At 45.0% G+C, this 27,617-nt stretch overlaps 1 protein-coding gene across 1 annotated transcript in view; it reads left to right on the forward strand.

Annotated features, from left to right (window-relative positions):
* The window catches only part of LOC138349716 (branched-chain-amino-acid aminotransferase-like), a 98,222-nt gene that overhangs the window by 55,825 nt on the left and 14,780 nt on the right, over positions 1–27,617 (forward strand). The window contains 1 exon segment of the mRNA XM_069337433.1: positions 8,825–8,979. Within this exon segment, the coding sequence (XP_069193534.1) occupies positions 8,825–8,979 (155 nt within the window).

The following is a 27,617-nucleotide window of genomic DNA, read 5'->3' on the forward strand; positions in this document are numbered from 1 at the left end:
CCGGCTTCAACTTGCAATTGATGCCGTGTCGTCTTGGGCCACAGGTCATGGCTTCAAGTTCTCTACTTCTAAGACTTGTGCCATGACTTTTACGCGGAAACGGGTTGTTCTTCGTCCTTCTTTGTCACTTTATGGTCATCCCCTTGAATACAAAGATTCCGCAAAGCTTTTGGGGTTATTCCTTGACACTCGTTTGTCTTGGTCTTCCCATATCTCTTACCTCCGTGTTGAGTGCTCTAAGGCCCTTACCCTCCTTCGGGTCTTGTCCCATACTTCTTGGGGGGCAGATAGGCGCACTCTCCTTGCTTTACATTCCTCTCTCCTCCTGTCTAAGCTCGATTATGGTTGCCCTGCTTACTCGTCTGCTTCTCCTTCTACTCTTCGCCGTTTTGATGCTTTGCACCATACTGGGTTGCGCCTCAGTTCTGGTGCCTTTCGTTCGACTCCCGTCCTTAGCTTGTATGTTGACACTGGCTTCCTGTCTCTCCAGGACCGCCGTGATCGCTACTGTCTTCGCTATCTTGCGCGGTCCTTGCAACATCCTTCCTCTCGCCTCTGTCGTGCTTTAACTTTTACCCCTCCTGCGGTTCCTGTTCCTCTTCACCACCTCCCTCTTTCTGTCCGGTTATCTCGCCTACAGGATTCTCTTTCTGTTCGTATTTCTGATGTTTCTCCTCGTGTTGTTCCTTCTTTGCCCCCGTGGAGAGTCCCTCTTCCGCGGTTTTGTACATCCTTGACTCGTATCACTAAAGCTTTTACCCCTCCTACGGTTCTAAAACGCCTTTTCCTCGAGCACTTTTCTTCTCACTCCCGCTCCGTTTCTGTCTTCACCGATGGGTCTAAGTCAGCGGACGGTGTTGGCTACTCTGTTGTTTTTCCTGATCGCACTTATGTGTCGCTTGCCTCCGGAGACTAGCATCTTTACAGCGGAACTTTATGCTATTCTCTATGCTCTTCGTCTCCTGCTTTCTCGTTGTCAGTCTTCCTTTGTGGTTGTTGTTGACTCTCGTAGTGCCCTCATGGCTCTCGGGTGCTTTAATCCAGTTCATCCAGTAGTTGTCGAGATCCAGCATTGGCTGTTTCTCGTTCACAGTAAATTTAAGTCGGTTGAGTTTTGTTGGGTTCCCAGCCATATTGGCGTGTCTTTAAATGAGCGTGCGGATGCTGCCGCTAAGGAAGCTGTCCGCTCTTGTCCCATCTCTCGTAAAAGCATTCCGTATTCCGACTTTTACCCGGTTATCCATTCCTCAGTCCTTACCCGTTGGCAGGCTTCTTGGTTGTCTGTTACTGGTAACAAGCTACGTACTCTTAAATGTTGTGTTTCCTCGTGGCCGTCCTCCTTCCACCGTAACCGGCGGTGGGAAACAGCTCTGGCGAGGTTGCATATTGGCCATACTCGCTTAACTAATGGTCACTTGATGGAGCGCCGCCCTGCTCCTTATTGTCCTAGTTGCATTGTCCCTCTTACGGTCGTGCATGTCCTTCTTGAATGTCCTGACTTCCAGGACGAGCGTGTGTCTTGCTTTCCGACCGCCCCTCGCGGTCACCTGTCCCTCGATAGAATTCTTGGTGACTCGGATACTTTTGATATCGTTCGCCTTATGCGTTTTTGTTCTCGTATTGGCATCCTTGGTGATATTTAGCGCCCTCTGATTATTTTGCGTATTTGATGGTGCTACATAGCCTTCCCGGTTTGGTGCCTTCTTTTGATAATTACTTACTTACTTGTACAGCCACTAGTACGCGTAGCGTTTCGGGCAGGTCCCTGGAATACGATCCCCATCGCGAAGAATCATTTTACAACCAAGTACCCATTTTACTGTTGAGTTAAACAGAGGCTACAGTTAAGGATTTGCGCCCAGTAAATCCTCCCCGGCCAGGATACGAACCCATGACAAAGCGCTCGAGGCACTCCCGCACGAGGCAGAAACAAATGGGCAAAGTTTCTTTCACCCTGAATGCCCCTGTTACCTAGCAGTAAATAGGTACCTGGGTGTTAATCAGCTGTCACGGGCTGCTTCCTGGGGGTGGAGGCCTGGTCGAAGACCGGGCCGCGGGGACACTAAAGCCCCGAAATCATCTAAAGATAACCTCAAGATAACCAGCCTACCGGGGACCTCGAGCCAGAATCTGGCCCCCCCTCAGAGTACTCTGAGGGAGGGGGCCAGGTTTCCCTAGCCAAGGGGGCATTCTGATAGAGAGCAATGCCCCTGGAAAAAAAACCCTGTGGTTGGGGTTTTTACTTATGTCATTGACTGGGGTTAGGCACCCAGAAAGGTAGGCATAACAAAACAGACCCCACAATGTAAGAAAATTGCAACCAAACACTGAACAGAGAGGCAGAACTCCCTCGACTGCCAATGAAACAAGCAAATGTCACACCTTGCACCAACTCTCCCTCCAATCTGCACCAAAGGCCGATTGGAGGGAGGGTGCCAGGGAGCCTCCGAGGTTCACCCAGAAAATGGCGTTTTATTACATTCAATGCTGGTTTTTTGTGGGAGAGTCCCTCCAGCTCCCTGGAGCTACATAACCAAAGATAAGGAAAAGAGGGACATACCTGGGGAGGCGGCCGCCCCACACTCCTCAACTTGTAGGTGAGATAACTGGCTGCAACCTGCGACCCAAAGCCACATGAACGCTCAGGACCAGGAATGTTGAGCAAATAATGGGAGGCCAGGACTCTGTTCGACCTCCAAAATCCCTGTGCCTGAATGTAAGCCCAAGATATGTTGCTGAAAACGGCATCCAAAAGAGCAAAATGATGCACATCACGGGGCACGAAAATAGATCGCAGGCTGACTTAGACTTAATAACCCTGCAGAAGACCTGGAGGACTCGAGCCCCTGGAACAGGGAACAAGGGAAACCGGATCAACCCAAAGCGCAACCCTGGCCACAGAAGCCAAAGTGGCACAGGTAATGGCGAAGAGCTACAAACGGACACAACACAGAATGCACCCCTGGCCTGACCAAAGGACCACTCCGGAAAGCAGCAGACACATTTTTCACCACAAAAGAAACAGCTGCAAATGAACAAACCTACCACCATGACCAAAGGAGCTGAAAGCCCTGCACCAGAGGAGAGCATGCAACTCCCCGACTCAAACCCCAAAGCCTAATGCCAACAGGAAAAAGCTTTAGAAAAACAATCATGAACCAAAGGGGCCATGAGCAGGCGGGAGGTGCACGAGACAGCTTGCAAAACATCGACGCTGAACGCAAGCTGCAGCGGCTCCGCCAGCGCCGTACGATACGAGGCGACAGTTTTTGTCATAAGCCTGGAACAACCACGAAAGGAAGGACAAGGCAACGCTATGCGAGACAGAAGTTCACCTATTCAGAGACAAGAAATAAGGAAAGGACCACCAGGAAACTTCATTCTGTTGCCGAGATGAGGCACGCAGGTGGGACATATTCAACGAAGCCACCTGTGCACCATACAAGTGATGATAGACCTGAGTCAGAGCCCAGACGCAAAGACTCGAGAAGAGCGAACCAGCTACGTACCGGGCTGGACCGATCTGCTGAAAGAGGCTGAGCTGCGGGAAGACCCTCGGGTTAGGACACTGAGCCAGCAGCGCCTGAAACCAAGGCTGAGTTGGCCACCAAGAAGCCAGAAGGACAACTCTTCCCCTGGTAAGTCTCCAAGAGAGCCACGACCTGGAGCAACAGCTGAACCGGGGAAAAGAGGTACATGTAACCCTACCTGGCCCAGTCCTGCCTGAAGGCATCGACCCTGACGGCCTCGCAGTCAGGGAAGGGTGCCACTTGTAACGGGAGATGCTGCGACCATGCTGACGTGAAGAGGTCCACTTCTGGAGGCCCACATGTCCAGTAGAGCCAACTGAACGAGTTGGCATCGACCATCCATTCCATGGACAGGGGAATAAACTGGGACAGGCCATCTGCCAGGATGTTGGACACCCCCAAACGTGAATGGCCACGAGAGCCAAACCCCAAGAACTCGGCAAAAGAGTCACCCAAAGCGACCAGCCCCATAGAGCCAAGGACCGCATCGAACCCCTGCTGTTCATGCAGTGAACCTCCAGGGAGCAGTCTGAATGTTGCCGGATCGTCAATCTGCATGCGACCCGAACCCTCTGAAGCTACATTCACACTGCCGCGAACTCCCGCATCATGCTGTGAGTCAGACAGGAGGACGGATCCCACCGTCCTTGGCTGGCCTGGTGAGCACTGGTCACAAAGCCCCTGTAAATCCCAAAGAGGAAGCCGGTGATGCAGCAACCGACACAACGATTGAGAGAGAGGCAGAAGGGACATCCTCAAAAGAACCTAACAGCCGACGAAGCCAAACCCGACCGGGCAGGTAGACCAATATGGCAAAGTTCAGGCTCCCACACAAACCCTTGAGCAACCGTCTCATAAACCTGGATGAATAGGGATGTGCCAATAAGTGTTCTTGAGGTCCAGGGACATCATCCAAGCGCCCGGCTCCAACAGAAGATGGACCTGGGACAGAGTAGTCATCCGAAAGGAGGGGCAATAAATCCACGTAGTTCAGATGGGACACGTTCAGAATGAACCTGAGGTCTGCGCAGTCCCATTTCAGAACCGGAAACAGGCGGGAAACCCACCTGAGGGACAAGGTCGTTTCGACCATGCCCAAGCGAACCCACTCAGAGATGACCCGACTGAGCGCAGGAGAAGAGGCCCGCCACACCAACCCCGAACTTCCTAGAGGAGGAAGGACCACCCAACGCCACCGCAGGCTGCACAAAACAACCCGAGAGGCCCACAAATTCGTCGGACCAAGTTTAAGCAAACAGAGCGAGCCTCTCCCTCCATTGCCCCATCAATGGGACGAACCGTGAAAGAGCCGACACCCTCTTATGGGAACCCAACCTTCGCAAAGAACGACCACCGCGCCAACCAGACGAAGATGGGTCCAAAGAATGCAACAAATATATTTTCAATTATTTGTTCTATATATTTCCAATGCAGTTTTATTTGTTTTTTTAATCATATATGATGCATATTTGTGTCCTTTACAATATGTATACAGTAGAATGTTTATAATGTTCCTTGGAACTGTGATACATGTCGGTAATGTGTCCACAATAAATGTTTATTGTCGCAATATTACTTATTAAAATTCACTAAAATTACAATATATAGTTTCTCACACTATTTACACTGTAACACACTGTATTACACAGTACTTTAGAAATGAGTAATAATCAATGAAGTAGTCCATGGTACACAGCGCGACTTCGCTCCCGTTGCACCAGCTACAGATAGATTTTCGCTTCCTGTTTCTTCGTTCTGTGTGCTTGGAAATATCGCACTCACGTACACCCTTCACTTTAGTACTTGTAGGTGGTATGTAGCTAAGCTTGTAAATCATAAGGTAGTATTGAAAAGATTATAGGAAAAGATAAATTTGTAAGGTAGTCTTGAAAAGATCGCTTTGTAAGGCCCTACACAGGAAGATATTCAGCCACCCTCAAAGAGTGTCCGTCAATCTAAGAGAGATTCAGGCATTCTGGAAGAGATTCAGCCAGCCTTAGAGTGTCGTTTAATCTGGAAGAGATTCGGCTATTCTTGAAAATATCTATGGAAACCACTACCATGGAAGCTGCTAACACTGTTCATCTATGCTACTTGTATCAGATGCATCATCACTGATCGCAGAAAATGATTCATCTATGTATCATCTTTATAACTTAGAGATGGCATAGGTGGGCAAGGGTGGCGCTCAGAGCTACAACTGGATACACTCGCTGTATCGTCCTCATAGGTTCTGTATCACTTGCATCCGACCTTTGTGTTAGGTCCTTATTGCGCCTAGCTTCACCAATATCATGACCCTTATGTTCTTCAAACAATAAGGTTTGAATTTCACCGACAGAGCGTGATCTTTCAACACCGCATCACGCAGGCGTTTCCAAGCCAGAGGTGCATGCGCCACCCATGGTTACTCACTCAGTACTAACCCAGCCAGCAGCCCTAGGGCATTCTGGTAATTTTTTCCAAGATGGCTGTCTCTCACTGGAGGTCCTAAGAGTCCATTTCGTACACAACCGCGCGCACATTTTAAATGGGTACGAAAAAATCAGGACTCCATTGGCGCAGTCCAGTGGTTAAGGGTTAATGAGGCATGAACCGGGTCTCACAGGAGGTACGCACCATGGGCCTCTCGAACCTCTGCAGAGGAAATCGGAGGTGAAGTAAACTTCTGGAAGGACATATCCGAGAAACCCAAAGGCACCCAGAAACGAATCCTGGGATGAGCCACACCCAACAGTCATACATAGACGGAGGATACAAAAGCCCTGCAACAACAAACCCCGCACAGAATGCACAAAGGCCAGTGCAGGATCAAAAGGAGTCAAAGCACACTAAGTGGACATCCCCCAAGCCTCGGGAACCTCCTACACAGACCCCGGGGCAGAACCCACATCAAAGCCCATTACCCTTGAAGAAAAGGCAGAGTCCAAGGGAAAGGCCTCAGAGAGGCATCTGCTGGGCTGACTCCGAAGCATCAACGAGGAAATTGGGCTAAACATCCGTCCCCGAATCGGAAGGGGCTGCCCCCCAAAGCCACTCGAGCCTTATTACCAGCTAAACCCAGCCCCGGCCTGGAAACCCTCGGACATTTAGGAGCTGGAAGCAGAGGGGGGAGGGGGAGCAGTGCGAACCACACCGACCTAGGAAGGAAGCAAGGGCGCAGATGGAATTAAGGTTGAAGTAACCAATGCCCCTAAATCCTGGTCCCTAAAATACAAACAGGACAGCTCCGGGCTTCCAACCGGGCAACCAACCTGGCCCATTGCAACAAAGAATACCTAGCATGCAACCAAGCCACCGCCTGACACCCAACGTCCTCAGACGAGGAATGGGTAAATTGAATAACAAGCGGGGAACATGTCCCGCAAGATTCTGGGGGTAGGTGTCACCAACTCAACAGGCAGCATGGAGGCGGGAAGGATGATCGTCATCACGAGGCAAAGGCGACAAACACCCCTTTGGCATTGCACAAGGTGAAACTGGGCTCGGAAGACACATCCATGGTACCCCCGAGGCCTACAGGGATTTCCAGGGCCCCGGAGGATACATAAGCACTATGCGAAGCGCAGGCACTAGGCTTCCCGTAGGGCTTACTAAGCCGGTAAGCCCTGTCTGCAGCAGGCAAACTGGCAATGGGCGTCGCTGTGAAACCTCAGGGCAATTGAGAAGAACTATCAAACCAACCTAAGCTAACCTAATGGAAAGCTAAGTAGACCACCTCTGTCAAGGAAGCGATAATGTACTAAAAACAAACAAACAAAAAGAATCCCGAAGCAACACACTCAGACTAACCGGTCTCCAGAGAGAAACTTCGGCCGCCGCTGAATGCAAACTCTGCTGGCTGCACTGCGCCCCACCCACCACAAACTCGCTACCTACCTTGGGCAAGATGGGAAGACTAAGACCCCCAGCGAACCCTAAGGGCAAGAACAACAAGCGATGAAGGCCTCAGACGCGAGTGAGACCCAAACGACCCAGGGGAAGATAACCCTGAATTGCAAGGGAAGTACTTATTGGGCACCTAGGGAAGGGAACCCTAGGTGCATGCAGCCCAATAGACTTGTAGGAACACCTGCCCACCACACACACAGCCAGCAAAGCCATAGACGCAAAGCATGACAAAAGCTTGAGGCTAGAAAGGACTTCTGACACCTGGCACATCATTTGACGAACTGGGGGTAGTGCGACCTGCTTGCCTTAGAGGGGGGGTCCCTCCTCCTTCTCGGGGGAAAGTGAGGCACTAACGAGCGGGTGCGCTAGTTGGATGACGTGTTGCTTGTTTCACTGTTTTCTATTGGAGGGAGTTCTGGGCTTCTGTTCAGACATAGATTGCAATTTTAACCAGTTAGAGGTTTGTAATGGTTCTCCTACCTTTCTGGATCCCTTCCCTGGTCAATGGCAGAAATGACAAACTCTAAATGTAGAAGACGACGACATGTAGAACCATCCTGCCTCATATGGCCATTGCTTCCTATGCCTCTCTGAGGGGGGGTCAGTTTCTGATTCGTGGCCAGAACCACGAGCACTTGATAGGTAGGCACTCGAACTCCCGTGACTGATGGCACCAAACTGAAATGGCACATGTCAATTTGATAGTGTCAGGGAGTCGATGGGCCCCCCCCCCTCAGAAAATGTATTTTTGTTCATATTTTTGGATGTGTGAAATGAATTAATTCAATTTACATTATTTCTTATGGGAAAATTTGATTGTATGAATATTTTGGTTATGTTGCATTTTTTGGAACAGATTAAATTTGTACACCAAGGCACCACTGTACAATATATATAACATAATATATACTGTATATATACAGCTACAGTGTATTATTTTGTAATTAATCATAGTACAACATAGTTAATACAAAAAATATAGTACAGTAACTTCTGTACTGTACAATAGGTACAAAAAAATTATTGATATGCTGATCCTGAGAAGCTGTCTTAGTTGTCACCCTCTACAATGTCTGAATCTTTATTATATATGTTCAATTAATAGTTAAATAAAAAGGTAATTTTATTAAAATTGTACATACACATTGTGTACCATTTATTTCTATCGTGCTTGTGTTAATTTGTTACTTATGCATGTTTGTTCCAGAATGACACCCACATATTGGGCGATTGTTTTCCTACTTTGAGCATAACTGAATATACATTGCAATCTTGTTGAAATGGAATGAACAAATTAACTCGTTTCTAAAAGTGAACTAAAATGCTTGGTTGCCAAAGGGTTAATGAATGCAGTGTAATAGGATAATGACAAAATATTGAGTTTATTCTAAATTATTTTCCAGAGAAAGAACTTGTGACACCACCCCTTGATGGCTTGATTCTTCCTGGTGTAACTAGAGATTCTATTTTGTCACTGACACGACAGTGGAATGAGTTTACAGTGTCTGAGCGGGATATAACAATGAGTGAAATCATTCAGGCAGAAAGTGATGGAAAGGTATGTTAAAAAACTCCATTTATCACCGATAAGATTGATTCAATAGAAATATAATTGGCAAGTTTGTGATGTGCTATTGTAAATATTAAAACATTTAACTCTAAAAATATTTAGGTCGAAATGTGAATCTGATTTGTATGGAAATATTGTTATTTTTGGGGCACCTTCAGAGGCTCCACAGAGCTTAGGCACTGGCACCTTGGGCTAAGCCTGACCTGCTGGTTTTGTTTTGTCAATCTAACTGGTTGGTTTCTTCAGTTTTGGCCTTACTTCTAATATCCAAGATCCTTTTTATTCTTTTGAAGAGCTAGATTCTGATCCTAGCTTTGAGTAGGTCAGCACAAATCTCGGAGGCCTGGTACCATCCTGAGGCTGTGTAATTAGCTAAGTGTAGTTACAGGATGAGAGCTACGCTCGTGGTGTCCCATCTTCCCAGCACTCTTTGTCATATAACGCTTTGAAACTACTGACGGTCTTGGCCTCCACCACCTTCTCACCTAACTTGTTCCAACCGTCTACCACTCTGTTTGCGAAAGTGAATTTTTTTATATTTCTTTGGCATCTGTGTTTAGCTAGTTTAAATCTATGACCTCTTGTTCTTAAAGTTCCAGGTCTCAGGAAATCTTCCCTATCGATTTTATCAATTCCTGTTACTATTTTGTATGTAGTGATCATATCGCCTCTTTTTCTTCTGTCTTCTAGTTTTGGCATATTTAATGCCTCTAACCTCTCCTCGTAGCTCTTGCCCTTCAATTCTGGGAGCCACTTAGTAGCATGTCTTTGCACCTTTTCCAATTTGTTGATGTGCTTCTTAAGATATGGGCACTACACAACAGCTGCATATTCTAGCTTTGGCCTAACAAAAGTCATGAACAATTTCTTTAGTATATCGCCATCCATGTATTTAAAAGCAATTCTGAAGTTAGAAAGTGTGGCATAGGCTCCTCGCACAATATTCTTTGTGGTCCTCAGGTGATAGTTTTCTATCTAGAACCACCCCTAGATCTCTTTCTTTATCAGAATTCTTTAAAGATTTCTCACATATAGGTTGTGTGAGGTCTATGTTCTCCTATTCCACATTCCATAACATGGCATTTGGAATGTTTGTGTACGGTTGAGGTTGCTCCCTATCGGGGACGCTTTCCCAAATGTAAGGTAAAAGTTCCCTTATTCCCTGCACGTAGTGACGAGATCCCCCTCTTAACACTCTTAAGACAGAGAGTCCTCGCCACACAATAAAAAACCAGCGTTGAATGTAATAAAAAGCCATTTTCTGGGTGAGACCTGGAAGCTCCCCGGAGCAATCCAGGCTGTTATGGATATATGAGACTTCTGCATCAATGTGAATGGAGTTCTAGGCCTACCGGGGACCACAAGCCAGAACCTGGCCCCCTCAGAGAGGCACGAGGAGCAATGGCCTATAGAAATGCACATGTGGTTAAGGAGCATTCTATGTCTGCCATCGACCGGGTCAGGCATCCAGAAAGGTAAGCATCCCAAAACACTCCTATTCTTGTTGAAACTACTATTGAAAGCCAAATGAGTGGACAAAGCTTCCCAAATGAAAATGAACAAACGAGCATAGACATCACAAAGTCGCCGCACCATTTGTCTGCGCAACCCTCACCCTTCCCGGGAGGGGAAAGGGGACGCCCCAGACCCTTACGCTGGTGATCCACCCTGCAGTTTTGAGGCGGATGTCAAAACACGTGAAAAAACGCCGACTGACCGGAGGGAGGGAGGGTTGCCGGGAAGCCTCCAGGTCTCGCCCAGAAAATGTCGTTTCATTACATTCAACACTGGTTTTCTGGGGCCTTTGGCTTTTGGGAGCTACTTCACCAAAGATAAGGAAAAGAGGGACGTACCCAGGAGGTGTTTGCCACTCACAACTTAAATCGAAGGCTAGACAACCAATGGCACCAAAGGACCCAACAAATGACCCGGGAAACCCAAACCCAGGAACAGGGAAGAAGGGAAACCGGGGCAATCCAAAGGGCGTCCGTGGATACAGAAGCTGTGACGCGTAAATAACGGTGAAGAGCCACAACCGGACACAACATATGAAGCACACCCGGCCTAACCAACCAAGCATAAACAACCCAAGGACTCCTCCTGAAAACAGCAGACTCATACCGCCCAGAAAAGAAGGAAACGGCTGCCACTGAACAAACCTACCACCAGGACCAAACGAGCGGAAACTCCTGCGCCAGAGGAGAGCACGAAGCTCCCCGACCTGAACCCCCAAAGGTCAATACCAACATGGAAAAGCCGTAGAGAAACAAACTCGAACCAAAGGGGGGCCCACTATAAACCGAGGAGAAGAGAGGAGGAGAGCACCTGATCCAAAGACCAGGATGCCCCAGGTAGTGCATGAGCAGGCCAGAAGTGAAACAATGCACGAGACAGCTTACAAAACGGCGCCGAAGGAACATAAACTCTGAGCACAAGCTGCAGCGGCTCCACCAGCGTTGCACGATAAGAGGCTACAGTATTAGGCATAAGATGACGGTCCTGAAACAATCACGAGAGAAAGGACAACACCACCACATCAGAAACCAAAGCAAACCTATGAAGGGACAAGGACCGCCAGAAAACTTCATACTGACGCCGAGACAAAACATGCAGGTGGGATACCATCAAAGAAGCCACCTGATCACCATGCAGGTGGTGATAAACTCGCATCAAAAAGACCAGACACGAAGACTCGAGGAGACGATCAACCCAGCCACATAGTGGACCGGGCCAATCCCCCGAAAGAGGAGCAGCCACGGGAAGACCACTGGGTTCGGACGCCGAGCAAGCAGCACCTAAACCAGGGCTGGGCCGATCACCAAAGGCAAAGAGGACAACTCTCATCTGCTGAGACTTACCATGGGAGTCACCTAAAGCAACCAGCCCCAAAGAGCTAAGGACGGCATTGAACCCCCATGGTCCAGACAATGATCCACCGGGGAGCAGTCCGAATGGAGTCTGATCGTCGATCCGCGAGTGACCCGAACCCCCCGGAGCATCATCCACACAGCTGTATAAGTCCCGCACCATGCTGCGGGCCTGACGGAAGGATGGACCCCACCGCCCCTGGCTGGCCTGATGAGCACTGGTCACAAAGCCCCAACCAAGAGACGACGCGTCTGGGAACACATCGAGCGAGGGCTCAGGTGGCGCTAAGGCACCGAACCTCGAATAGGTAGCCGGCAATGCAGCAGCTGACGCAAGGTCCCTGGAGGCCAAACTCGGCAATTGTGAGAGAGACGGCCCTGAAGGAACCGGAACAGCCAACGAAGCTAAACCCGACCCGGCTGGTAGACCATCACGGCAAAGTTCAAGCTCACCATCCAAGCACCTGGCTCGAAATGGAACCGGACCTGGGACAGAGTAGTCATCCAAAAGAAGGGGCAATAGACCCAGGGGTTCAGACGGGACACGCCCAGAATGAACTGCAGGTCCGCGCAGTCCCGTTGCGGAACAGGGAACAGATGGGAAACCCATCTGAGGGACGTCGTCGTTTCGACCACACCCAAGCGTACCCCAGGGAGCCGGTCGGCTGAGTGGACAGCACGCTGGCCTTGTGATCCTGTGGTCCTGGGTTTGATTCCAGGCGCCAGCAAGAAACATTTGGCAGAGTTTTTCACCCTATGCTCCTGTTACCTAGCAGTAAAATAGATACCTGGGTGTTAGTTGGCTGTCACGGGCTGCTTCCTGGGGGTGGAGGCCTGGTCAAGGACCGGGCCGCGAGAACACTAAAAAGCCCCGAAATCATCTCAAGATAACCTCAAGATACCCACTCTAAGATGACCCAACAGAGCGCAGGAGAAGAGGCCAGCCCCACCAGCCTCGAATCTCCCTGAGGAGGAACAGGCACCCAATGCCACCGCAGGCCGCTGGAAACGACCCGAAAAGCCTACAAATCATGAGACCAGGCATAAGCGAACAGTGCGAGCCTCCCTTCCCCCCCATCGCCCCGTCAACGGGGTGAACCAGAAAATGGCCGGCATCCATTGCAAGAACTCGACTGACACGCAGAGCGATCGCCGCGCTGACCAGACGCAGACTGGTCCAAAGGCACCGCCGGCCTAAACTGGCTCGCCGGCCTACCACGACAAGAGGAACACAGAGCTCTGGTACGACCCCTCTGAGAAGAATTCCCCCCCCCCCCTCCCCTGGAGAACCAACAAGTCCGACATTGGACGACAACTAGACGAAGCTGCCTGCAGATACTGCACAACCGCATAATCTGCTACCAGCAAGAAACAAAAAGGTGAAGAAAACTGAAGAGCCAGGGCCCAAGCAGATTCCAAGGAGGAAGCGAACACCACCTGCCAACACCCGAGACGCGAAGAAAAAAAACAGATACCACATCCTGCAGGATCAACGCAAACAACCTCAAAAGAGCAGGCGATGCACTCACCGCCGAGACCAAGACACCAGATCCAGGAATGGCCCCAAGCACCTCCACATCCTCCGCAAGCCAATTGAAGGACAGGCCCATTAGGGAAGACAACTGCAAGACCGAAGCCAACAGGCCACGAGCGCGCAAGTCCTCAGCAATGAGTGCAGTTGAAAAATAAGGGAACCTGCACCTGAAGCTGCACCACGCTAACATCTCAAAGGGCAGGGGCCAACAAACATTCATTGATGTGCTCAAACTTGCCCCCCAGTTAAACCTGGACCACTGTAAGCACCTCGTGCCACTCAAGCATGCGGGAACAACAGAACGTATGCCAAGCCTCCAATGAAAACTCAGGGCAGTCCGCTAACCAGGACGACTCTGGAACCTCATAACGTCTTCGTATTCCTCATAATGGGAGACTTAAGACGGATTCATGATGAGGGCGTAATCTGGGTCGTGCAGGAGGTAAGCTGCCATGGCTTCCCGCACCTCATGAGGCAGGATGCTGGAAACTAAAAACCTCCGGAACGATGGGACCAATGGACCCAAAGGGACACTGAACCGAACCCGGAGAGGGGCTGACACCAAATTAAACTCGTACGCGAAGGAGAGAAAAGAAAACCCCACTCCTTGTAACGGCAAGGCCCGTTCCATGGGTAGAAAAAACCAAAGCAGGGTCCAATGGGGTCCAAGGCCCCCAAGTCAACCTCTCCCTAGCCCGGGAAACCTCCACATAAGATGACCCGACCGGGACCGAGTCGTCCTCCAATTCCTCGGCCCCTAAAGAAAACGCCGGAGCGGCCGGGAAGGTGGGAAGGAAACGGGCCCGCTGGCCAGACCCAGATGTCACGGCTGGAGGAACCGAATCTAATGCCTCCATTGCTAAGCCAGAAGGGGCATCCCCCAAAACTGCCAGTGTCTCAAAACCAGCCAAACCCTGCTCCAACCCTGAAACCCTCAGACTCTTTGGGGCTGGAAGCAGGGAAAAGGGGACGATCAGGATGAACCATAGCAGGAGAAGGACGAGGAGGCACGGACTGAATCAGAGTCGAGGCAACTAACGCGCCCCCCCCCCCCAAGTCCAGGGCCCTATAACCAAAATGGGGCAGCCTCGGGGCTTCCGGGACAGCAACTAACCTAGCGCTTTGCAGCAACCTAAACATAGCATGCAACACTTGAGTCATCAGTGAACTTGATGAGCTGAGTCACTAAGAAGCAACAAAACTCGCAGGACTCTGGGTTGAAGATGGCACCAACCCAACAGGCATCAGGACAGAGGCAAAAACAGTGAGTCACCCTGACACAAGGGGACAGAACCCTCAAACTCGCAGAAAGCGAGAGGGGACCCAGGGGTTGCATCCACCGGACTCGCGTGCCTCCTCGGGGATTCCCAGGGGCCCTTAGACTGGTATCGCTATCACTAAGGGAAGCCCAGGCAGGGTACTGCTAACCGGAGCCCAAGTCTACCAAGAGATCCACTAAAAGTTGAACCCCCAGGATGTGTCCACTCACGAGAACCTAGTGGAGGTACCACTAAGGACAATGGTAACAACCTAACACAAGGGGGCAGACCCCCTACCAGGCAGGGAAAACAAAACAAAAAAGAAAAACCCCGCAGAGAGGACACCGTCCCCAGGCGGAACGGAGCCGGCAGCTATGAGAGGTGATAACTAGTTGTGCAGTACCCCGCGCCCTTACCAGTGCAAATTACCCCTTCCCAAAGGCAAACAAGGGTGCAGAACCCCCCAGTACACTAAGGGCGGTCGATCACCAAGCAACAAAAAAACAATCGGAGGTAGATCCCAAGGTGACTTGGGGAAGATGGCCCCAAGCCCCAATGGTAGTACTTACAAGGCACCTAGGGAAGGTGACTCTAGGCACATGCAGACTGAGTACTTGTGAGATTACTCCTGGCTCATGCACCACCAGTGAAGACTTGCACCACACCACAAGGCATAGGACAGAGGACAAAAGTCCGGAGCCAGGGTCACACGTCCTTTGCCGTTCACATCAGCCGAAGAACTGCAGGGTGGATCGCTGGCTTGAGGGTCTGGGGTTCCCCCTTTCCCCTCCTGTGAAGAGTGGGGATTGCACAGGCAAGCGGCGCGGTGACGTCATACTCGTTTGCTCATTTTCATTTGAGGAGTTGTCTACTCATTTGGCTTTCAGTAATAGTTTCAATCAGAATAGGGATTTAATGAACAAATCCACAAGGGCCGTGACAAGGGTTCGAACCTACGTCTGAGAGGATCCCAGACGCGCCTTAATCAACTGAGCTACGACATGGTCAAAAGAATTGGAACCGGGAAATCAACTTGACCTACCATGGATCCTGCAGTCTCTCCGAGACACAAAGCAGGTTTTTACACAATTCCCCCATGCACTCCAGCTCTGTCAATAAGCTATTCTACCTCTTCGCCCTTATTCCATTACACACAGATTTGAACAAATCCACAAGGGATTTGTGGATTTGAACAAATCCACAAGGGATTTGAACAAATCCACAAGGGATTTGTGGATTTGAACAAATCCACAAGGGATTTGTGGATTTGATGCATCCCACTATTATTTCTGTGCAACCCGTTCTCACACAAGACAGCACATATATGACTTAATGCTTAAAGTCAATATGTTGAATATGAATTAGTAAATATGTGATATATTCCCAGTTACTTTTTTTTCCAAGGCCCAAACTCTTCCTCACGTACCAACTTGCGTCTCACAGTACCCGTCCGTCAACCTAGATAGCAGAATAGTCGTGATTGGTTCAATTATAAGGAAAATTGTACTTTTCAGGTCCCACATGGGTTGTGAAATTTACCTACTATTGTCCATGCTCTTAGAATATTATAGATCAGCTACTTCCTATTGAAGGTTCGTAGTTTTGTTTTGAGAAATATTAGTTGTTCTTAGTAAATTATAATAAGCACTAAAAATTATTACATAGAATAACAGTCCTTCACCAATCAATATTATATACCATAGTTGGTGCTTTACAAATCTTTAAAGGATGTTTTGTAGGAACGCTAACAGAAAACGATGGTTCATTGGAATGTCTATGGGGTAGACTACTCTAAACAGGATGGTATTGTGTCTACTATACCAACTACAGGATCGGTATATTGTCCACTACCACCTGTTTGGTGAGTAAGGGGTGCAATACCACCCACAGGATGGGTATGAGGGTCACATCCACCCAGAGGATGAGTATGGGGATCACATCCACCCACAGGAAGGGTATGGGGTCCAATACCACCCACAGGATGAGTATGGCGTCCACTACAACCCATAGAATGGGTATGGGGCTCCAACCACCCATAAAATGGGTATGGGGTCCAATAACACCCACTGGATGTGTATATGGCGTCCATTGCCGCGCGTCGAGCTCGAAAACCGCAGCATTCATCTCAGAACCAAGCCTATTTCACGCAGATTCCTTAATAAACGTAAAAGTTTTATATGTCACAAGAAAGATATAAATATAAGCTTCATTCTAAATACCTTACCATGGGCATATTTAAATTTAAACCGAAGATACGTGTACTTTTATAATAGCCGAGCTCCGACCCCGGACAGATCGATCGACCGAGCAACTCTCTCTCAGAACAATGTTTATTTCACGTGAATTCGTTAGTAAACATATATGTTTTATATGTCTCAAGAAAGACAGACATATAAGCTTCACTTTAAACACTTTACTATAGACATATTTAAATTTCTAATGAAGATTATTGTATTTTAAAAATTACGGAGCTCCCACCCCGTACAGACTGAACGACAGAGCAACTCTCTCTCAGATCAATGTTTATTTCACGTAAATTCGTTAATAAACACAAATGTTTTATAAGTCTTAAGCAAGATAGAAATAAGAGCTTCATTTTAAATACATTACAATAGACATATTTATAGCTCAAGTGAAGATACATATGTTTTTATAGTAGCGCTCAGTAGCTTGTCAGGCATGGAGTGCAGACGCCTACGCACTTGCCGATATATTGTATAATTAACAAAGATACGCTAATAAAGCCTAAAATCTTATATGCCTCCAGAAAGACCGATATATGAACATTATTATAATTGCACCAAATGAAATATATCATGTTCGAGAACAAAGATATATCAATTTTAAATTAAGTTTCGACTCTCTCTCGGGTGAGAAGAGATGGGGCGACTCTCGCCCCATCTATTGGAGATTCTGTGCACTAAATACCCAAAGCTACTCAAACCCTCCTAGCATTATTTAAGTAATGAAGTAATATGGTATATTTACTCACTATAATGTGGGTGCTGAATGCAGAACATGAGAAAACATATATTTACTCCAAACTAATATAATTTCATTATGAAATAAGTAGTATCAAAGGAAGTCGATGGTCCAAGCAGCAATGTTGTGGAGCGACTTATCCAAGATATATCGTTGTTTGGAAAGTGTTTGTTGGCATATCCAGTTGTCGCACTTCTCTGCTCAAATTATCACAAATTTAAATTATAATGTTAACAAGTAGAATACGTATTTTTAATAAAATCTAACATAACTAGCCAGAAAACATTTAACATTAATTAAAAAATATATGTTTGGAAGTTAAATCGACTTCATAGGACAATGGTTTTGTTATATATACTCGTTATTCGTTGACATGCGTTCGCTACTTAAACTACCATGTACTGTACTTATGTAAAATCTCCCATGTCTCTTCGCTCATCTCACCGAACCCTACAGGCTCTGTGATATATTGTTTAATTAATTGAGATTCACAAATAAAGCTAATAATTGTATATGTTATCAAAAAGGCAGAGCTTAGTTTAGTTCATTTATTATGCACTCCATACCCATCCTATGGACGATAGTGGAGTGTTACAGAGGCACATAATGGGCTCAGGGAATGAGCCCCACAATTCATATAGCCAAGCAAGTTATAATCTTGATAAGCTAGTTACAAAAGTCAATACACATTGTCACATCAACAATGGGCTCGAGACCGACCACAAGTACAGTTTATAATTTAAGCAACTGATTTATATGGAGGGCTAGTGTCACAATTGATATGTTTATCCTACACATAACCCCCTCTCCCCCATCCAATGGGCAGGGGTGGATAGGTTACAATCAAGTTTTTTTTGCGTTTTATTCAGAGATTAGGTCTTATTAGGTGAGGAAAGATATTCATATTTTAAAGAAGGTTTCTTGGCTCTCCATTTGTAACAAACTTACACATTGATGGAAAATATACAACCTTTTGAAAATCAATATTAGTTTGATCTAGATATTGTAATTAACGAAAGTATTTATGTCATCAGAAAGGTAGAAATATAGGATACATTTAAAATCCTTTGTCATAAATATAACTGAAGTGAAAACGAAGATATATGCGTTTTGATAGTTACTTGATGGCTTGCTCTGAGAGTGTGAAGCCCTGCACACCAGCCAATAAATTGTATAATTAGTTTCCATATATTTTAATTAATCTTAAAAATCTATATGTCAGAAGAAAGGAAGATGTAGTCGTTAATGTGACAACATTTAAAAATATATATCTCTTAAGTTAAATAAATAATACCACCTTATCGCCGGTGTCCGGACACATGAAAATTACCTAGGTATCAGTATCCAGCCAGGCGGGGATCACAGGCTGCACAATACTGATAAATTATATAATGCACTACTTGTGGTCGATCTCGAACCCATTTATGATTTGACGACTTATAGTGAATTTTGTAACTAGCTCATTAAGATTGTATCTTGCTTAGCTAAATGAATTGTGGGGTTCGGTCCATTCATTTTCTTTCTTTATTATGCACCCCATAATACCCATCCTGTGGGCGGTGGTGTAAAGGATTACAGAGGCACATAATCGGTTCAGGAACTGAACCCTCTAGTTCGTTTAGTTAAGCAAATAACAATCTTTTGACGCTAGTTACAAAATTATTAATGTACACATACTTATGCATACATGTACATATACATACGTACACATATATAAATACACATAAATATTTAATCACCCACACAAATACACACATCAGTAATTTTTTGTGTCACAAGTGATTCAACAAGAGGCTCACAACAGTCACTATACAAGGCACTTTACATTTATGGTGAGTCACACAGTTACTAGTCTTGCTCCACACCCACCCAACTGGGCGGCAGCTTTACAGTCATGTGCTCCACACCCACCCAACTGGGCGGCAGCTTTACAGTCATGTGCTCCACACCCACCCAACTGGGCGGCAGCTTTACAGTCATGTGCTCCACACCCACCCAACTGGGCGGCAGCTTTACAGTCATGTGCTCCACACCCACCCAACTGGGCGGCAGCTTTACAGTCATGTGCTGCACACCCACCCAACTGGGCGGCAGCTTTACAGTCATGTGCTCCACACCCACCCAACTGGGCGGCAGCTTTACAGTCATGTGCTCCACACCCACCCAACTGGGCGGCAGCTTTACAGTCATGTGCTCCACACCCACCCAACTGGGCGGCAGCTTTACAGTCATGTGTATGCATTACCTACAGTAAGCAAATTTTGGATACTTCGCTAAGATTTCGAGCAGCACATCATTATGAATGAAGTACTTACACATTTCATGGACACTATTGATGTTGTTATCTTTAAATTCCGCGATTTTTCACATTCCATTATATAATGACGCAAAGTATGCGAATAGTTCTGCTGACAGAGTTTACATTTAGTCAAATCTACATCATCAGATGTTACAAACTTCCAGAGGTACTTGTAGCTGAGCCTAAACCTAGCAGTGGTAACATCTAGAAGTCTGCTAACATTATTGGATGACCCATAGACGAGCGATTCATCAAAGTTTATACAATATTGTGAAATTGACAGTCAGTGTAGTAACATAAATTGGTAAATCATAAATATTGTAAGTTAAGAATCTGATGCATGTGTGTGTGTTGGGAGGGGGGGGCGGGGGTTATACCCTTGGTAAGCGAGAGTGGAAAGTAACCTTAGACGTACTGCGGTCAATGTGTGGGGGGGGGGGGGAGGGGGAGGGAGGGTGGGAGAGTCAAATCCACCCTCCAACATCTGGACATAGTACCACCAGCCTCCACAACACTCCCCCAGCCTCCAGCTGATGCTTGTAGATGCTTCATCTAACCTCACCTATGTCACACATTAACCTACAGTTCCTGTGATATTTAAACTCCTCATCACAGTGGCGTCTCACCATTATAAACTGTATTGGATTTTGTCCCGAAATAGCTATATGCTGGCTGGACGCGTATGTATGTATGTATGTATGTATGTATGTATGTATGTATGTATGTATGTATGTATGTATGTATGTATGTATGTATGTATGTATGCATGTATGAATGGATAGATGGATGGATGTATGTATGTACGCATGCATGCATGTATGTATGCATGTATGTATGTATGTATGTATGTATGTATGTATGTATGTATGTATGTATGTATGTATGTATGTATGTATGTATGTATGTATGTATGTATGTATGTATGGATAGATGGATGGATGTATGTATGTACGCATGCATGTATGTATGTATGTATGTAATGTATGTATGTATGTATTTATATACGCATGTATATACGCATGTATTTATATACGCATGTATGTATGTATGTATGTATGTATGTATGTATGTATGTATGTATGTATGTATGTATGTATGTATGTATGTATGTATGTATGTATGTATGTATGTATGTATGTATGCATGTATGCATGCATGTATGTATGTATGTATGTATGTATGTATGTATGTATGTATGTATGTATGTATGTATGTATGTATGTATGTATGTATGTATGTATGTATGTATGTATGTATGAATGGATGTAGGCATGCATGTATGTATGGATGTATGTATGTATGTATGTATTCCCAATCACGTTAAAGACTCCCCCTCTATCATCCAGTTTAAGAGAAAAACAACTATGTACTAAATAATCGACTCCTTGTAACTTTAATTATGCTGACCTTCCTATCTGTATTCAGACTGAGCCTACCATCATTAAAGGTGATTATAACGCTAGACATAGGAATATTGGTAATTCGCAGTTCAATAATCGTAACGGCAACTAGTGTCACTATTAGGTAGTCACGATGATGCACAGATTGTGGGTGACCTTGAACCGACGCATATCTACGGGAGTATTCCTGATCTATGTCTCGGTTTCAACGTCTCCCACACCGTGTGCGCCTCGTCAATAGTGCCAGTTATGGCGTCTGATCATCTGGCCATATTAGCCACTGTAAGCATTGGCAGCTCTATCCTCCCTGGTGGAGTGTTCAAGCGGAAGAGGCTGGCTGTGCCCATCGATCAACGAGACAATCTTGTTGCTCATGTGTCAGATTGGTGCAGTTCATCTGAGCCTTCATCAGTTGAAGATTTTAACAATGAGCTCACAGGTACTATCAACCAGTTTATAGAATCACTTGATTCATCGTCCAGGCCACGTAACCCAAATTACACTGGTCATAGCACTTATGTTTATTATAATGATTCTAAATTGCAGACACTAAAACGCACTGCCAGAATAATTGGACTAGCTTGTAGAAGGACCCGCACTGCTGAAATGCTTCGGCTCTTTCAAGCGGCTCTGGCTAAGGCCAGGGAACGTATGGTGGAGCTGAGGCAGACAGACTGGGAAACTTTTGTCCGTGGTCTCAATTCTCACACGCCACTAAGTCGGGCATGGAAGGATATCAACAAGATCAAAGGGAAAAATGCTGCAGAGATCTCGTACCCTAATCCTCTGCACAGAGCAAATGAGCTTATTGGTGCTTGGGCCACGACTTCCAGCTTTGACAGTCTTCCTCTACCCTCACAGAATGAATTAAATGATAGATATACTGATAGGGCAAGGCTCCTTGACTTCATGCGTCATCAAGAGGATGACTGTGACATGCTTTTACTGAATACGAACTAGATTCTGCTCTACATAAAGGCAAAGCTACATCACCCGGGGAGGATGGAGTTACTGACGGCATACTGCATATGCTTCTGCTAGTTCCAGGGAATACCTTTCTTCAATTGTATAATATGAGCTATGTAACTGGGGAGCTTCCTAAGTCATGGACCAACAGTGTTATTATTCCCATTCCTAAACCTCACCAGCCGAGTGCTTTTCGCCCAATCTCCCTCACTAGTTGTCTCTATAAGTGTCTTGAGAGGATGGTTCTCAACCGTCTCCTTTACAAAATTATTAATATGTTGTCTCCCCAGATATATGGCTTTACGCATGGAAAGAGTGTACGTCACTGTATTACCACATTCCTCACCCTGCATACTGATAGGTCATACACCACTTTCCTAGATCTTAAGTCAGCCTTTGACATTGCTAACGCCTGTAACGCCTGTCCGCCTGTCCACAAATGTGGTGACCCCACAGATGTTAACAACTACAGACCTATATCAATCCTGCCAAACTTGTCAAAAAATTTTGAAAAACTTATATATAAGCAGCTTTACTCATATCTAGCCAAACTCAATATACTTAGCCCTTGCCAATATGGCTTCAGACCCAAAAAAAGCACTAACGATGCACTTATTAGTATGCTTAACTCGATTCATACAGCTCTTGATAAAAAGGAGTTCCCTGTTGGGTTATTTGTGGACCTGCGTAAAGCTTTTGATACTGTCAACCACCATAACCTTCTTCTTAAATTACATCATTATGGAGTCAGAGGACACTCCCTACAATACCTCGAGTCCTACCTTACTGACAGGCTCCAATATGTTTCTGTGAATAATACAATTTCTCCCACCCTACCCATCAACATTGGTGTTCCTCAGGGCAGCATACTTGGCCCTCTCCTCTTTCTCATCTACATTAATGACCTTCCAAATGCCTCCCAACACCTCAAACCAATTCTATTTGCTGACGACACAACCTTCATTTACTCCAGTCCTGACCCTCTTGCTCTAAATGCCACAGTAAATACTGAGCTAAATAAAGTCCATCTTTGGCTAACTGCCAACAAACTCACCCTTAACATTGACAAAACTTTCTATATTCTGTTTGGCAATAAATCCTCTAGTCTTATAAATCTCAAAATAAACAATACCCAAATTTGTAACAAATTAGATGGCAAATTCCTTGGCATTCTCATTGACCACAAGCTGAATTTCCAGGGACACATTCTAAATATATCAAAAAAAGTTTCAAAAACTGTGGGAATTCTTTCTAAGATCAGATATTATGTACCACGCCCTGCCCTGGTGACTCTCTATTACTCCCTTATCTATCCTTATCTCAACTATGGTATTTGTGCTTGGGGTTCTACTACCCAAAATCACTTACGTCCTCTAATTACCCAACACAAAGCCGCTATTAGAACAATATCCAACTCTGGCCCCAGACATCACTCGGTACCCCTACTCAAATCTCTGAATATGTTAGATATTAAGTCACTGCACATTCTCTCATGTGTTTTATACATATATAAAACGCTAAACTATAATGCCAATCCTGATCTTAAAAGCTTCATAGAAGGTTGTAACAGAACCCATGAGCACCACACCAGAAATAAATACAGTTTTGATATTCCTAGAGTACGTCTTAATCAAACTAGAAATGCTCTGCAAATCAAGGGGCCCAGAATGTGGAATGACCTTCCCAACCATGTTAAAGACTGTACCTCTCTCAACCAGTTTAAGATAAAAACTAAACACTACCTAATAAATTCCCTGTAATCTACCTCACTCCTCTATTGTCAACCCATGTCTGTTATTTTCTTTTTTTTTTTTTTTTTTAATCAACACTGTTTCTCAACCTATTGTATTTGTGCTGCTTTTTCAGTCATGTTCCCCCTTTTTTTTTATCTTTATTTGTATTTGTTCTCAACACTTTTTATTCTTTATGCTCAATTAGTATTAAGTTCTAGATATTAATGTTTTTCTTGCCCGAAACGCATTGCGTAATAGTGGCTTTAGGCATTGTATGTACTAGCTCTATCTATATATCAATCCATTAATGTAACATCACTTGTATGTATATACCTTACCTGAATAAACATCTGATCTGATCTGATCTCTGATCTAACCCACACGTCATTCTGAGAGAACTTGCTAAAATAAATGTTGGAGGATGGCTTCTACGGTGGATAAGAGGCTATCTATCCAACAGGAAGTCATCTGTACTGTTCCATGGGCATAGGAGTGTAACGAGATTTTTTGAACTTGGCACTCCACAGGGAGGTGTCCTCAGTTCTATTCTGTTCAATGTGTTAATCAGTGCACTTTTAAACTTTGTAACTAGAAGGTCCAGCGAACACATCATTAGCTATGTGGATGATATACTGATCCACACCAATGGGTATACCAACACCCAAAATGTTCTGAACTCTGTATTGTCCACATGTCAGGAACAATGCTTAGTCATCTCAGTAGAGAAAACAAAGATCCTGAACCGACACCCACCCAGACGGGGTGGGGCCGATCGCAAAATGCAGTTGGATGATGGCTCTCTGCTCGACTAGTTACCAGATACAAATACCTTGGTCTTGAAGTTCTACTGTACCGCACTGTTTAGCCAGACTGGGTCGCCAATGTAGAGAGAGGCTCCGTGCTCTCAAGGCTGTGGCAGGCTGTGGCAGGCAAACACAACTGTACTGTACAGTGTTATATATTTATTTCAATTTGAACAATTTTTAACATTAAAGGATACCTGGTTGATGGGGTTCTGGGAGTTCTTCTACTCCCCAAGCCCGGCCCGAGGCCAGGCTTGACTTGTGAGAGTTTGGTCCACTAGGCTGTTGCTTGGAGCGGCCCGCAGGCCCACATACCCACCACAGCCCGGTTGGTCCGGCACTCCTTGGAGGAATAAATCTAGTTTCCTCTTGAAAATGTCCCCGGTTGTTCCGGCAATATTTCTTATGCTTGCTGGGAGGACGTTGAACAACCGCGGACCTCTGATGTTTATACAGTGTTCTCTGATTGTGCCTATGGCACCTCTGCTCTTCACTGGTTCTATTCTACATTTTCTTCCATATCGTTCACTCCAGTACGTTGTTATTTTACTGTGTAGATTTGGTACTTGGCCCTCCAGTATCTTCCAGGTGTATATTATTTGATATCTCTCATTTCTTCTTTCTAGTGAGTACATTTGGAGGGCTTTGAGACGATCCCAATAATTTAGGTGCTTTATTGCGTCTATGCGTGCCGTATATGTTCTCTGTATTCCCTCTATTTCAGCAATCTCTCCTGCTCTGAAGGGGGAAGTGAGTACTGAGCAGTACTCAAGACGGGACAACACAAGTGACTTGAAGAGTACAACCATTGTGATGGGATCCCTGGATTTGAAAGTTCTCGTAATCTATCCTATCATTTTTCTGGCTGTCGCAATATTTGCTTGGTTATGCTCCTTAAACGTTAGGTCGTCAGACATTATTATTCCCAAATCCTTTACATGCTGTTTTCCTACTATGGGTACATTTGATTGTGTTTTGTACTCTGTATTATGTTTAAGGTCCTCATTTTTACCGTACCTGAGTACCTGGAATTTATCACTGTTAAACATCATGTTATTTTCTGATGCCCAGTCGAAAACTTTATTAATATCAGCTTGAAGTTTTTCAATATCCTCAGCCGAGGTTATTTTCATACTGATTTTTGTGTAAAATCCTTTAATTAAATTCTTTAAAAAGGATAAATCCTTTAATTGGTTGAAATTGGTTTTAACATTCGAAATCTAATTTGTTGATGTTAAATAATATAATATGTTGATGTTGATAATATAAGGTTCAAATTTATTAAGATACATACTTTAAAAACTATTTCTATTTGATACCAACAGTATCACGTTAAGAGAAGCATCTCGCCTTGCTAACCCAAGTATAAAATATATAAAGAAACGGTGCAACTGTACTGGTATCTGCAGTACAAATTTATGTCCCTATTTAAAAAAAAAATAAACTGAACCAATCACTGCCACTCCTCACACCAATGCAACAATAAGGAGAGTGATAACAGTGCTTCACATTCGATAATGTTAAATTATTTAACAAATGACGAGATAATGAACATTGGAACAAATGTACAGCTCTCTGACCTTCATATAAAATCTGCATGTGACCTCATCAAACAAACTGTGCCAAGCCTAGAAGGCCTTCATGACCCAGCGTGGTAGCGGGACCTCTCCTGGCCAGTTACAATTGGTGAATTTATTCAAATTATCCAAGTTGATGGTTGTCACTGGGCCACCGTTTCCAACATTGGAGTAACTGGACAAATTAACATATACGACACCAGGCATAAATTACCATCCAAATCTACTGAAGTTATCTTGTATGCTCTTGCTAATTGCCAGGATGATAAGCTGATATGCAATATAATGAATGTCAGCAGACACAAGGACTCAAGTATGAGTGGGGTATATGCTGTGGCGTTTGCTGCATCACTTGCAAGTGGTGTAGATCCGGTGAACCTCGTATGATATGCAGAATGAGACAACATCTTCAAGAGAACTTTAAAGGAAAGTGTCTCATCTCATTCCCTGCAGCTCAGACACTGAGAAGAAAACGAATCATCCGGTCATGCTCGATGGAAGTGTACTGCATTTGCAGAAAGCCAAATGATTTGAAGCTGATGGTATGCTGTGACCGTTGCAATATTTGGCACCATGGATCATGTGTAGGTGTTGCAGAATATAATGATGATTCGTGGATTTGTTTCTTGTGCGCTAGCAAGTTGTGAATTATAATTTAAAATACTTAATTAATACATTATTATTATTATTATTATTATTATTATTATTATTATTATTATTATTATTATTATTATAACCTTACCAAATGCTTTGCTGAATCAAATAATGTTATTACTTTCAATGTGTTACATTAGCATAATTAAGTGCTGCAACTATCAGGTCTTTTATATAGTCAGTATTTGTTATATTCTGTACCCTTTTAATGTTATTTAAATTTCAAATAGAAATAGTTTTTAAAGTATGTATCTTAATAAATTTGAACCTTATATTATTTAACATCAACAAATTAGATTTCGAATATTAAAACCAATTTCAACCAATTAAAGGATTTATCTTTTAATGTTAAAAATTGTTCAAACTGAAATAAATATATAACACTGTACGGTACAGTTGTGTTTAATTATGTTTTGCGATTCCTTTGGAAAAGGTATTTGTGCACCAAGTACTACTAGGTCATTATGAGATATGCTGAATGTTGTCAATATACCATCTGAATACGCCTCACTTTGCGTTAATCATTGAACGTCCTAATGATTAAGGTCCCCA

This window comes from Procambarus clarkii, chromosome 37, assembly GCF_040958095.1.
Source record: "Procambarus clarkii isolate CNS0578487 chromosome 37, FALCON_Pclarkii_2.0, whole genome shotgun sequence".
NCBI classification, from domain to species: Eukaryota; Metazoa; Arthropoda; class Malacostraca; order Decapoda; family Cambaridae; genus Procambarus; species Procambarus clarkii.